The 12553-nt window shown below is 41.6% G+C and overlaps 1 protein-coding gene across 1 annotated transcript; it reads right to left on the bottom strand.

The window, feature by feature from the left end:
• Window positions 1-6184: 6184 nt before the first annotated feature.
• Window positions 6185-10907, bottom strand: MRPL22 (mitochondrial ribosomal protein L22). Its single transcript, XM_008938443.1, has 5 exons — window positions 10764-10907; window positions 9370-9435; window positions 8780-8857; window positions 7890-7959; window positions 6185-6674 (listed from the first exon to the last, which is right to left on the bottom strand). The coding sequence occupies exons 2-5, from the start codon at window positions 9388-9390 to the stop codon at window positions 6463-6465; spliced, it is 381 nt and encodes a 126-aa protein (XP_008936691.1). The 5' UTR covers window positions 9391-9435; window positions 10764-10907; the 3' UTR covers window positions 6185-6462.
• Between the last annotated feature and the right edge of the window lie 1646 nt (window positions 10908-12553).

The following is a 12553-nucleotide window of genomic DNA, read 5'->3' as shown; positions in this document are numbered from 1 at the left end:
TATCGTTGAGGAAGGAAAGACATGCACCACAAAGTAACTTACTGATACACTTCATGTGCAAAGGCAGCTGCTGAGAGCACGATCTTGAACGATGCTGCAGGCTCCCTGCAAGTCAGTGCTGCGCTCAGTTCTGGGGGTGTTGAGCATACTCAGCACACTGCAGGATCTACCTCTAATGGCTATCTGATCCAAAACCCAAACTGTTAAATGAATAAAATCCCTGCATGCTAGATCAGGACATGAGAAGATTGCCTGCGTTGCTGAGAGATTAAGATTATCAAGTGAATAAATCTAGCATGTGATAGATAAAACAAATACCCATTAAAAATATAAATCTCTCAACAGTAGGAATAGAAATGCATTCCCAGCACAGACTCTGAAAGCCTTCAAAAAGACAGGCATATTCAGCATCAGAACAGATGGAGAAGACAAAATATAATTGCTTTCCAAGCATCCATGCCTACATAAGTAGTGAGCACAGGCCCCCTAAAGAGACAGATAATAAGAGCAGAAGAAAAATGAAGAGTATCTTTGAAACACCAAGGACTTAATGAGAACAGGTGGGAATCTCTGCTTTGAAATGTGACATACTAGAGACAAACTCAGACATTTCTAGCTACTTAGCCAATAGGTTTGTTGGTATTTCTGTGATCTTGAACAGAAAATTTCACTGACTTTTGTAGGCAAGAGAGGTGTAACCACACCAGACTTCTGACCCTTATGCTTGGCTCCAGTCAAGGAGCCACAAGTAAATCCAAGTTCCACATCATTTTATCCCTTCCCTTTGCTGACTTTGGAAATCAGTTTGTTTCACACTCAGATTTCTCCCAAGTGAAGCCCTGAGTCCAGTCCTGCCGGGAGGACCCTGGCTGCGAGCTCAGGACTGCCTTCCCCTGCCCATGCAGCAGGTTCTTCTTTAGACAGTCCAGCATTCAGGCTCACTGAACTAGTGACACACTCCAGCCTGAAAAACAGAAAACCACTTTTTAAGCCCATGGAGAGAACAAGAACCATAAGGAATAGCTGGAAGCTAAAGTTATGCAAGCTATGATACAGCACACTGACAAAAGGCATTTAGCTGCTGGAAGGAACTGCCACAAAGCAGATGTCTCACCTCCATTCTGCACCACAGTGGGGTTCAGCTACTCCCCCTTTCAGCTGAAAACTCCTGTCTTTTCTGATTTACAGGCCTTTTAAGAATTTTCCAGTACACTTTCCTGTACTGGAATGATTCGGGGAACTCAAACTCTGGAAGAGAGGGTAGCAGGACAAGGCTCATTATTAGCAATTTAAATCAGCCATGTGTGGGGGTTTCTGGATTTGTGCCAGCTCTACCTTCAGAGTTTAGGACACACAGTGTGAGGAGAAGTAGGACTTCTGTGCGTGCTCTCAAGCTGTTCCATTACACCTGATTTATAGCATGCCACTACTTGTTCTAGCCCATAACCTTGGGCCAGTACATCTTCCCTCGTGTAGTTTACAAACTACCCAGTTCATATTAATGCACTACCTTTACGTGGGGAAAAGAGAAGGTGAGGAATTGGGGGCATCTAGAAGAGCTGGGTTTGAACAGCAATCCTTTAACAGCCCACAGCAGTGCACTTCACAGTCCACTCCATTGTAATTCAGCTAAGGTTTTAATTTATATGGCCTGCATACAGTAAGGACCTATGTTTGTCTTGCTCTGAAGGAGATAACCAACAGGAGACATGTAGACCAGCTGAATACTTCAGTGGAGTTTACCACAGCAGCAGGTACAAATGCCTTTAGTTCACTCTTAGCTAGCTTACAAGTTTGAGTAATAACAAGCCAGAAAACTGCTTTCTGAGTTTTCTATTAGGAGATAAAAATATCATCCATGTAACAGAACAGTTTCCTAATGGCAAAGGAGTCCTCACCAGTGCAAACAGAACAGCAAGGAGAGCTGGAACACAGGTGCCACAGTACTCACTGCAATTCTGATGAGCTACCTAAAAAGGATGTGGGACTTACAAGAACATCAGGCTGAACATGAACCAACAACACATTCTCATCACAGATACAGCAAACTGCATAACTGTCTCCATTAAAAGCATGGCCAGACAAGGGAAATTATTTCCTTCTCATCAGTGCTGGTGAAACTGTACCTGGAACACTGAGTCTGGTTTTAGGTCCCCCACTGCAACAGAGATGGGGCAACTGAAGGAGACACAGCATAAGGGCTAGAGAATGAGGTTTATGAGGAGCCGGGCTTGTTCATCCTGCCAAAAAGGTGCTTAGGAGGGTGATCTGATGAGTTGTAAGGTGATAGTCAACCACCTTTCAGTAGCACCAGTGACAGAAGAAAGGACAAGGACAAGAGAGTACAGCTTGAGAGACTCAGGCTGGGCTTTGCAAGAAGCTGTCCAGGCTACCAGAGAGGTGGCTGGATTTCCAGCATTGTTAGACAGACAAAGATGACTTGATGTGGTTTTGAATATGGTCCCAACTCCAAGCTAATTTAAAACAATGATATCATATGAATACCAATATGGTTTAAGCTTCCATTTAATTGATTTTAGAGGAAGGAAAAAGGGAGTGAACCTAGGTTCACAGGACATTCATTTCACCACACAGAACTTGATGGCTGTACTACACAGAGGTAGCACCCACTGATGCAGCAGTTGCTCAGATGCTCTGCCCCATGTTCTGTCTTTAGTTTCAAGAACGCTCTGTTCAAGTGCATTACACAGATTCCCAGATTAATTTCCCCAGCTAGTACTCTGAGGTGGATGCCCCATTTGCCCAGTGTAAAGTTACACTCTCCTTGGCTCGGTCTCTTCAATGGCAGCCCACCCTCTGTATTAGCATACAACTTCCTTGAAACAAGAGAGTTGATGTTACAGAGCAAACACATCAAGCTCTGCACGTGCTGACTGCTCCCAAGAGACACCTTGTTCCTTACTTCAGTCTGCTCAAAAGTCACTTCCTGAAATTTTCCCTCCTTCCAGGTTATTTTCCCTACCTAAGGATCCAGCAAACAGGAACTCATGCTATCCTTATTATTGCTATTACAGTGTCTTTAATTATTTTAAATGACACAACTGAAGTGTAGCGGGACATACCTCACTCAGCAATAAAGGTTTGTTCTTTAAAAAGCCAGAAATAGGGGCATGCAGGACTATAGCTCATATGCTGAAGAATGTCACACTCTCTATGGTTCATTGAGGATATTAGGAGTAACCTTATTTCTAGTTAGAGGAGAATTCCATTTGCCAATGACTTTCCAGCACTCCAGCAGTGGCTTTTCATAGGGACTGGCAGAAAGCAAACCACAATTCCTACAGCTCCTTCACTCCAGTCACTGAAGGATTTTGCAAGAAACTCCACAAAGCAGAGGTGGCAGGACTGTTACACACCTTCCGTTTGTGCAAACAGGGGAAATCAGATTTGTGCTGCGTGACCTTGGTCTAGTCCAGTTCATGCCAGGTACAGCAACAGAGCTGAAGCACTGGGCAGAACGTGCCTCTCTGTGCCCAGGTAACACCCCAGCCCTAACACAGTCCAGCTCACAACAGCAATCTCCAGTACAGACCTGACCAGAATCAGAGGTCTTTAACTGTCCTGTCATTGTCTGTCAGACTCACATTTATCTTCCATGGTGATCACTTTATAACTATACTCCTGAGTCTTTCTTTTGATGAACTACCTCCTCAGTAACTGCTCAGGAGCTTCATAAAGGAAGAAAAAAAAAACCATATCCAAAAAGACATCAGGCTGACAAAAGTGCTTCAGCTTTCTCGCTGGATACTTTAAAATGTTTATGGAGGAGCCCAACAGCAGGTTTTTAAGTTTTCCTCAATTAAATCTCACATTGCTGATCACAGCTCACAGTTCTGCTCTCTTCAGATTTCCCTGAAGTCTTCCTACACCTTCACGCATACTTGCTCCTCCTCCAGTTTCTGTAACATCAGCACACAGACAGACAGACAGACAGACAGACGGTGAGTTTACAGTGCCCCCAGACGTCACTAACAAAATTAGCATCATCAGAGGCCTAGGTGCCTCTCTCCCTCCCTTCTGGGGATGGTTCATTTAAGAATGCTCTTTTACTGGAGGTCACAGCAATAACCGATCTTCTGCCTAAGACTTATTGCAGTTGGCATAGACTTTTATGTCTGAATCCACACCAAATATTCATCTGAAGTGTAGATGTACAAATTTATCAAGAAAAAACAGTGGAATAAAAAAAAATTTCTATAGAGAACTTGACAGTATAAAAGCTTTATCACCAGATCTTACTGAATTTTAAGAAGGTTTAGGCAGTGTCCCATACCAATGTTCTGATGCACCTATCACAGAAAGCACCTCAGACACCCACCATCCTAGCAAGGAAAGGCAGAGCTCCAGCCAGCTCAAGCCCCTCATCTCCATGGCCGTGGAGCTTCCTCAGCCAACACCTTCAAGACAGAAAAGGGTACTAAGGAATAAAATGGATACTGAAAAGCATGCACAAAAGAATCTTCCCACTTATTGTTCTGAGAGAGCAAACAAGAATGACAAGCAACAACCTTGCTTTTTGACTGAAAGTTTTTAGAGGCCCAGGTTCATTTAAGAGAGTGTCAGGGTCACCAGCTGCATCATAAAAGAGCTGGAAGAGACATCAGTCACATTCTCACTTCTCTCCCCATCTGCAGCTTTGTAACTTGAGCAACAGTATCTGTAAGGATACAACCTTGTCTGGAGGTCCATAAAGGATCTAAAGCAACTACAGCAGGCAAGAGAAACATATTGGAATAGAGTATCTAGAAGCCAGATTTTCCATGCTTAGATGGCATGTGCTTATTAAGCTTTGAATTATTTTACAATTCCTTAGTCTTCTCTGAGATCAGTGACCCACCCCAAAAGATTAAGTCATTTAAGTTCACTACAACTTGCAAGAGATTCAGTATGACAAAAGAGTTTAATGGGAGCTGGCAGAGCAAAGCACAGCTGTTTATCATAGCACTCCAGGAACAGCTCTTCAAACACACATCAGGGACTAAAGAGATAGAGAGTTTTATCGGGAACATACCTTGCAGACAAAAGTTACTAAATCATGGCTTTAAAGCAAGTAAGTGCACTGCAGAAAAACAGACTGCAAACAAGCACCCATTAATGGAATTGGTGTTCTTGTGCAGCTTCACAATGCCCTAACACTCTGACATCATGAGACCCTTTCTTCTGCAGTTAAAAGAATCAGCTGTATGCCACCCTCATTAAGCCAACAAAGCGAATTTGTTTCCTTACAAGAACTGTCCCTTTACCATGTTCAAGTACTGATCAAAGTAATCCCATGTAAGAAAGGCTACCACTAGCTGGGGTGGTAAAAAAGACTTAACAGAGGTAAGCAATCGATCTCCCATTCCAGTGTTCCCAGAACAGAAAAGAAAGGTCTAAGTATGAGCTATTCGCATAAACAAGCAACTACTGATTCTCTTTTTATGCTAATGTTCATGATCTTTGGCCATCTGAGCTGAAAATTTGACTGGGTGAAATGAGATTCCCCTTATTGACCTGTGTTTTTCTTTTCAAAGAAGTAATGATAAAAATGGGATTGTTTTCAGAGCACTGAAAGCCTGATTAGTATATGCAACAAGCCATTCCCTATTAAATCCATGGAGAATTTTGCTCACCTCAACATTGCAGAAGCAATTTGTTTCCAGACAGTGCAGAATAATTAGTTCTCTTTCCACCAAGACACACTTTTCTCCATATTGTGCCCGTTACCATACTGAGGTTCCACAGAGAACAGCCTGAACTCCATGCACATACCAGACTATTAATGCCATGGTCAGAATCAAGAAGAGTTTCAACATGCTGCAAGTTTTCACTGCCTCTCCTCTCTGACAAACTAAACATTGCCACCTACCGACTCTGCCATACCATGAACCTTAAATGAGTTTTTTTATTCCTCACTCCCAGGCACAATGCCCAAGATGCACAACAGGGGCTGTAAGGAAAGAGCATTACAGTGCAGATGAAGAAACCATAAACTGATGCCTGATAATCTCAGCTATTATTGTTACTTGTTTTGTTTCATTGTTGTACTTTAAGATGTCAAATTTTAGTAATTTTAGTCCAAGTCTTAATCTTGCAATGTGATTGTCAGGCATATACTTTTACAATAAAAGACCCAACCATACAGAGACAACCATGTGAATTTGAGGACAACCACAGCTCCTTACAAGCTTCATAATGGCACCCTGTGTTCTAGATTTGATAGTCCAGGGCAAAGCTTGAATGCTGTGGTCCAAGTAACTCAGAAAAAGTAACATCTATAGCTGCTTTTCCAAGATTTTTCCACACCTATAGCTTGACAAGTAAGAAAAACCACCTATGATCATTCTTGCATCATCCAGCTCCAGCAGCACCAAAAAATTTAACCAAAACACCATTTTAATAATTCTTTTATATAATTACATTTTTAAACAAGAAATACCTATACAGTCACATAAAAGTTTGTCACAGTGTATGGACAAGGGTTCTGCTTCGCAGCTGCTGCACGTATTCTTTTGCTTGGTCAAAACCAGTCCTTGGTGGCTCTGGAGGAGGAGGAGGACCTTCCACCAGCTTCACAAAGTAATGGCACCTGACGATTTTCATGATGCCAAACATGCCTTTGCCGTGGTACCGAATGCGCTTCACGTAGCGGCCTCTGCCCGTCACCGACTCGGCTGGAGGAGAGAGCCAGGGGAGAAGAGACTGTTCAGTCAAGAACCAGGCACTACACATCTGCAACTGAAACATGGCCTTGCCAGTGCATTTCTCATGACTGCATATAAAAAGTTAATTCTGCTTGGGCTTCTCTCCTCCATCTCTCTTCTGTTACGTTTAGCAGATTACTACTACGGAGGAACCCACGAGTTGAATTAGCACTCTTCAGAAGCATCAAAAAGGGGAATTTCAAAAGCGTGCATGCATGAAAAGATAAATGTCTGGTAAAGGACAGATCCAAAGGAAGCTACACTGAGCACTTGCTAGATTATACAGCTCTTCTGAAGGTGGTATTAATTCCATTGCTTTTCAGTAGTTTGTGTCGTGAATTCCTGTAGGCGTCTTACAGACTTCATTTTCCCTCCTCACTCCCTTTATTGCATTCATCACAGGTATTTTCATTATCTACACATCCAGTACTGCACTAGCAGATAAACCTTCTTATGGCAGAGGCCTTGAAGGCTCCAAAGAATTCTAATCAAATCTGCTCTACAATCCAGGTTACTTTAAGCCTACGATGTCAGCTTAATAACATTTACACCATATTGGGCAAAACAGGAATTTTTTTTAACTTGGACATAAAAACACCTAAAAATAAACATTTATCTAGGCAAGCAAGTGCTGTAGTTCTAGATTATTACAGGATAAGCTTGTAATAACAAAGCCTTTCTATTAAGAAATCTACTATCAATATTAATTTACTTTTATACTGTTTCTTAGGGACGTTTAGATGCTTGCAAATCCAGTAGCAGTAGCCACGGACAAACCTTCCAGCATTAATGTTTGCTGAGAACATTAAAAAGTAACAACAGTTTGCTTCTTGCTGTCTAGTCTTTCATAATCAGGGCAAACACCTTCTTCAGGACTTTGTATTCACACAGGGAGCAGAAATTCCACTCTCAAATGCACCTTAAAAACAACACACCTAGTAGATGCCAGAAGAACACCAGTCAGACACCAACTACAACCAAGTGCTGGCTGAAGGCTCAACCACCACACTGACTTCAGTGGTGCTGCAAGTCAGAAGCACACCTGCCATGTTTTGGTAAAGATAAGTTTACCAGAAACTATCCCCTATTCATTTCTGCTGATCTGAAGCAACAAAACCTTAAGGATAAGGCTTTTTGGTAGGGTAAGATGACATTTTTCTGCATTAAAATAAGAAGAAAACGTACCTATATGTAAATTAGATTTGAATTCCACGTTGTGATTTCTTACTGCCATCTCCTGAGCTTCTAACAGAACCTGAACCAAAAGGAAAAGAAATGGAAATACTGAGTAGGAGTTTAAGCAATACTGTTTCTCATCTCTAGATAACACGGAAGAAATTGCAAGTTTAAGGCAGTTACAGAAAAAGTATTCTAAAGAGAACAAAATTGTTCAAAGATAGAAATCTTTCACCTAAGTGTGTTCTTTGCATACAGACTGAAAAGCTTCAGGACAACTTTATTACACTTTTAGGGAGGAAAGGGAGTGGAAAAGATGGTTCCCACCAGCATTTGTCAGCCTTCTATCCATCAACCTTTGCCTAACTAGATACCAGACTAGAAACAAACTCCAAGGTGGGCAAAATGAACTTAGTCCCTTCAATATTTTCAGCTAATACCCAGTATTTCTTTTTCATTATTGTGCCAGAAATCAATGCTTTGGCCAAGAAAATGAGTAATTGGAGACTCCTGACAACCACAGCATCAGGAAAAGCTTTCATGCCATTGCAGAACTCAGTCCTTTCCCTAATGATAATTCTTCATCTCTTCCCACTTTAGGAACCAAAGCACACAGATGTAGCAGCTGCTATTGACAGGGATTCTGCATTATTTACCACGAACTCAACACCCTTACAGAGGGTGCCCACATGTAATTTACTATCATTACAAGTCAAAACAGCCAGCACAAGTGACCTCTGCATATTCATAAATCACATTACATGAATGCTACAAAAATGTTATTTGAATGTGCTCCCCATAGGCTTAACAGAAACACACATTAAACATTTCTAAACTTCTGGTGATAGGTCTTTAAGGCTTTCTTGAAACTAGGAGTGTTAAAGAATACTACTACATACCTCTTTGATCACCTTTGCTCCTTTTTTATCACTAAATTCCAACTGAGCAAGAGCCTGATCAATGGACATTCCTTTTATCTGCAATCAAAGTGTTAAAGTTAACTTCCACAATCACAAATATTCATCATCTCCTATTTAGAAGATGGTATTTAAATTATTCTGCCACTATAAAGAGCAAACCAAAAGGCTTTTTGTTTCCTTCATCTCCATTTCATCAATGTAATATCTAACATACACAACTTCTGAGCTAAATATTGAATAAATCTTGATAAAACATACTTTTTTTTTTCTTAAACACAGCCCATTGCTATCCTTCAAAGTTCCCCTCACCATCTATTACTAGGCAGAAACCAACATGAAAACTCTTCCACAGTGCATATCTGCACAGGCTCCTGAGCACACATCTGAGAGCAAACGAGGACAGAGCAGCTAAAGCAAACCTCAAACAACTGTTCTCCTGCACAGATGGATGCTCCTCCCCAGGACGCTATTACGAAGACACTGATTAGGCTGTGATTGAACTAGGCTGTTAAGGCAAATACAACAATTAAATTTTGCATCCTAACAAATGCAAAGTACTTTTTGCTTACCAGTTTTGCCAGATACCACATCTTATCTTTGCTGTATTTTATTTCCCTCCGACAGTGATAGATTTCCTAGGTGCAAGAAGAGTTAGAGGATCAGTGATCTGGGGATGAACACAGGAACAAAGCACACATATCTGCCCCACAATCTATTTCCTTAACAGGAATACAATAAGTCTGACTCCCCCTAGTATACCATCAACACACCAAATCAGGCATTCCTCTGACAGTTGAAACCAAAAGCATTAAAAAAAAGTAGCTAACATACAGGAAATCTTAATACAATCTTAAGATAATTAGTTTATAAACAGAAGTTGCTGAAAAAGCTACCAGAAGGTTTTTCATCATCTTTTCCTTTCCTTCTCCCTACCTTCTGATGCAGCCCAAGACTGACATGCCCACTCGGTCTTAAAAATATTACTCTCTTGTCAAGTTAATTTACTGGGATAGTGACTAAACAACATAAATAGAATGAACTTAATTAGCTTTTCAGAAGTTTCAAGTTTGATTGGCATGAGAAGTTGTCTCTAAAGACCCACTTAACATTATTGCTGTACCAAAGGGAAACAAAACTAGCTAGTAAACTTTAACATCAATACAAATTTGAAAAAGATGGCATTCTTTATGAGCAGGTAAAAAAACCCCTGATTTAATAACCATGTTGGTCGATAGCTGCATTTTCACACACACTGCAACAGTCAGCACAGTACACAGCACATATTTCTGCATCCTAGGCACGGTGTGCACAGAGGTGATAAATGCTCAAGGCCCACAAGAACCCATGTCCAAAAAAAAACCCTTTTTAAGATGCAAACACTTCACTTTGCTGAGCAGTATGCCTAACAGAGGCCACAACAGATTAATTCCCAATGAAGAACAATTACAAAAAAGGAATTCCAAAATATCAGTTCTCAAGAGTGAGAAAAAAAAAAAATGTAGAATTAACCTAAAATTCTGCCAGGTTGTGCTGTAGAGAAAGCAGCACTGATTAGTCCCTTCAGGGATCAAGTGCACAACACTCACACAAATTAAGAGTCTTGCTTCTGTTTGCATTTAACTGTACCTCCCAGTTATAAAACAATAATCAAAGGGGACAGAGAGAAACAGGCATAAACCTACTGTTGTCAAAAACTAATCTTTTGGTACCTTTGCTCTTTGCATCATATTAGGTAGGTGATCACTTGCAAGAAGCTTGAAGCTCCAACATAGTTCAAAAATAGAAAACTTTCAACATCATGTTAACTTTTACAACATAAATATGCCAAACTGACCAAAAACTTCAATAACAAAGGCATAATCTATCAAACCAGTGCCTTGTGGAGCCACCCAGAGACAGTGACAATCTGTACAGAAGCTGCTGAACACCAAACAGGTTTGGGAATTCACAGGCATGTCCTTACAGCTGGTCTGCGAGGTTCCCCGGGCAGCTGTGGAGGGTAAACAATCCTGTTCTTTTTCTCCCACTTCCCAATTTGCTGCAGAGACGTGCTGGTGTGGATGCATGACAGAGGAAAAAGGCCACCCAATGGTAGCCACCTGCAAGACAAGACCAGAATCTTTGCTGACGACTGCAAGAGTTCTTCACCCCTACTCAGTTTATCTGGAAAACTGTGACCTCACCTGTATGGATAAGGAGATCTGACCCATCTGACTACTCACAAAATAAATCCATTTAAGCCCTTTATAATTTACATTGAAAGGGCTTCTTAATTCAACAAGAAGCCTCTGGCACATGGTGAGACTCCACACTCAGTGTCCCCAGACTCCCCAGGAGGACTCTGGCACCACTGTGTTCTTACGGGGGGGGATGTTACCCACACACACAACTTACATTTGCTCCAAGACCAGGCAATACCTACTCAACTTCTACAAACTGCATTTTTTAGCAGTAAAAACGTCTAGTTTCTCAAAGAGCTGAGCATCAATGGAGTATGAGAAGTTTATAAACATCCTGAAATCTGAAGGGCAAGATTTTCTAAGCTATTTTCAAAATGCAATCAGTAGCAAAAAGCTCCAATTGTCAGAATTGTCAGGCAGCTCCTCTCCAACCTTTTTTTTCTCTCCAGAAAAAAACAGGCTTCTTGCCCCTTGCTGACTAGATGAAGCAGTACTGGGCAGCAGCCACTCCTAACTGCAAGGAATTGACCAGTTCAAGGCCAGGTACTGAGTTTTACTAAGGTTTCATGAGCTGGTGTGAGTAGCCAAATCCTGCAAAGTACTTCAAAAACAACCAGCAAACAGCAGACATCAATTAGTTTCAAGAAGATGCTGTACACCTTAAAGTTTTCATATCCTGTCCGTGGGGAGTAGCATCATATACAAATTTAAGTGTTATGAAATATTTTTTTCCAGATATTTAGAAAAAGCAGTTTGTTTACTTAATGCTTATATGAATTAGTATAGGAAAATATTTGTTGAACACATGAATATAATTTTGCAATTTAACAACTTAAGTAGTAATGACCTAAATATTGTCTTCCTGGTTTTAGCAGAATATGTTAATATATTTGACAAACTAAGGAATTTTACAGTCCTCTGTTTAAGGTAATCCAATGTCACGTGAAGAGCAGCTATATCATAATTTCAGAACAAGAAAGAGGACACAAACACTGTAAGCAAACGAAAACAGCAGCAAGCAACAAATAAAAGTACATGATAGATGGGTAAGGGAAACAGAAATAAAAAAACTGAGCACCCTTTTAGAAAGCATCATACGTAAGCAGCAAGTGGGAGACACAGAAGTCTACAAAAACTGAGTAAAACATCCAGTCAGCATGTCAGAGTAGCTGCAAGGCAGTAAGCAAAGCACAGGCAACATTATCCTTTCTTCTTCCTCCGGTGGTGCAGGTCTCTGCAATTTACCTCCAGGGGCTCTAGGAGGGACCAAAGCTCTGCACTTTGAGAACCCACAGATCCTAAGTCAGGGACACGGGCCGCAGAGACCAACGCTCCCCCGGCACGACTCAGCCGTCCCTGCAGGCTGAGGGACCAGATCAGCCACGACGGACACGCAGCGACCGGGGCGAGCACGGAGGCGAGCGACAGGCCCGTGTTCCTGTGACCCGCGCCACGAAGCCAGAGACAGTCTGGATGCCCCTCAGAACGGGTCAGAAGAAGGGGACAGGTCCCTCACTCCACGGCCTCCAAGTGCCCAGAAAGGCGCTACGGCGGCCCGGCGCGACCCGCCCCC

The sequence above is a fragment of the Merops nubicus genome, unplaced genomic scaffold, assembly GCF_000691845.1.
Source record: "Merops nubicus isolate BGI_N331 unplaced genomic scaffold, ASM69184v1 scaffold28384, whole genome shotgun sequence".
Lineage (NCBI taxonomy): Eukaryota > Metazoa > Chordata > Aves > Coraciiformes > Meropidae > Merops > Merops nubicus.
The sequence above is the reverse complement of the archived record's forward strand: the minus strand, read 5'-3'. Positions and strand labels throughout refer to the sequence as shown.

Excerpts from the sequence above, each read along its gene's own strand:
- MRPL22 (XM_008938443.1), bottom strand. The coding sequence starts at position 9,390 with ATGTGGTATCTGGCAAAACTG. Across the intron at positions 8,858-9,369 it reads TGTGGTATCTGGCAAAACTG|ATAAAAGGAATGTCCATTGA; the intron begins GTAAGCAAAAAG and ends CTTTGATTGCAG. Across the intron at positions 6,675-7,889 it reads CAAATCTAATTTACATATAG|CCGAGTCGGTGACGGGCAGA; the intron begins GTACGTTTTCTT and ends TCTCTCCTCCAG.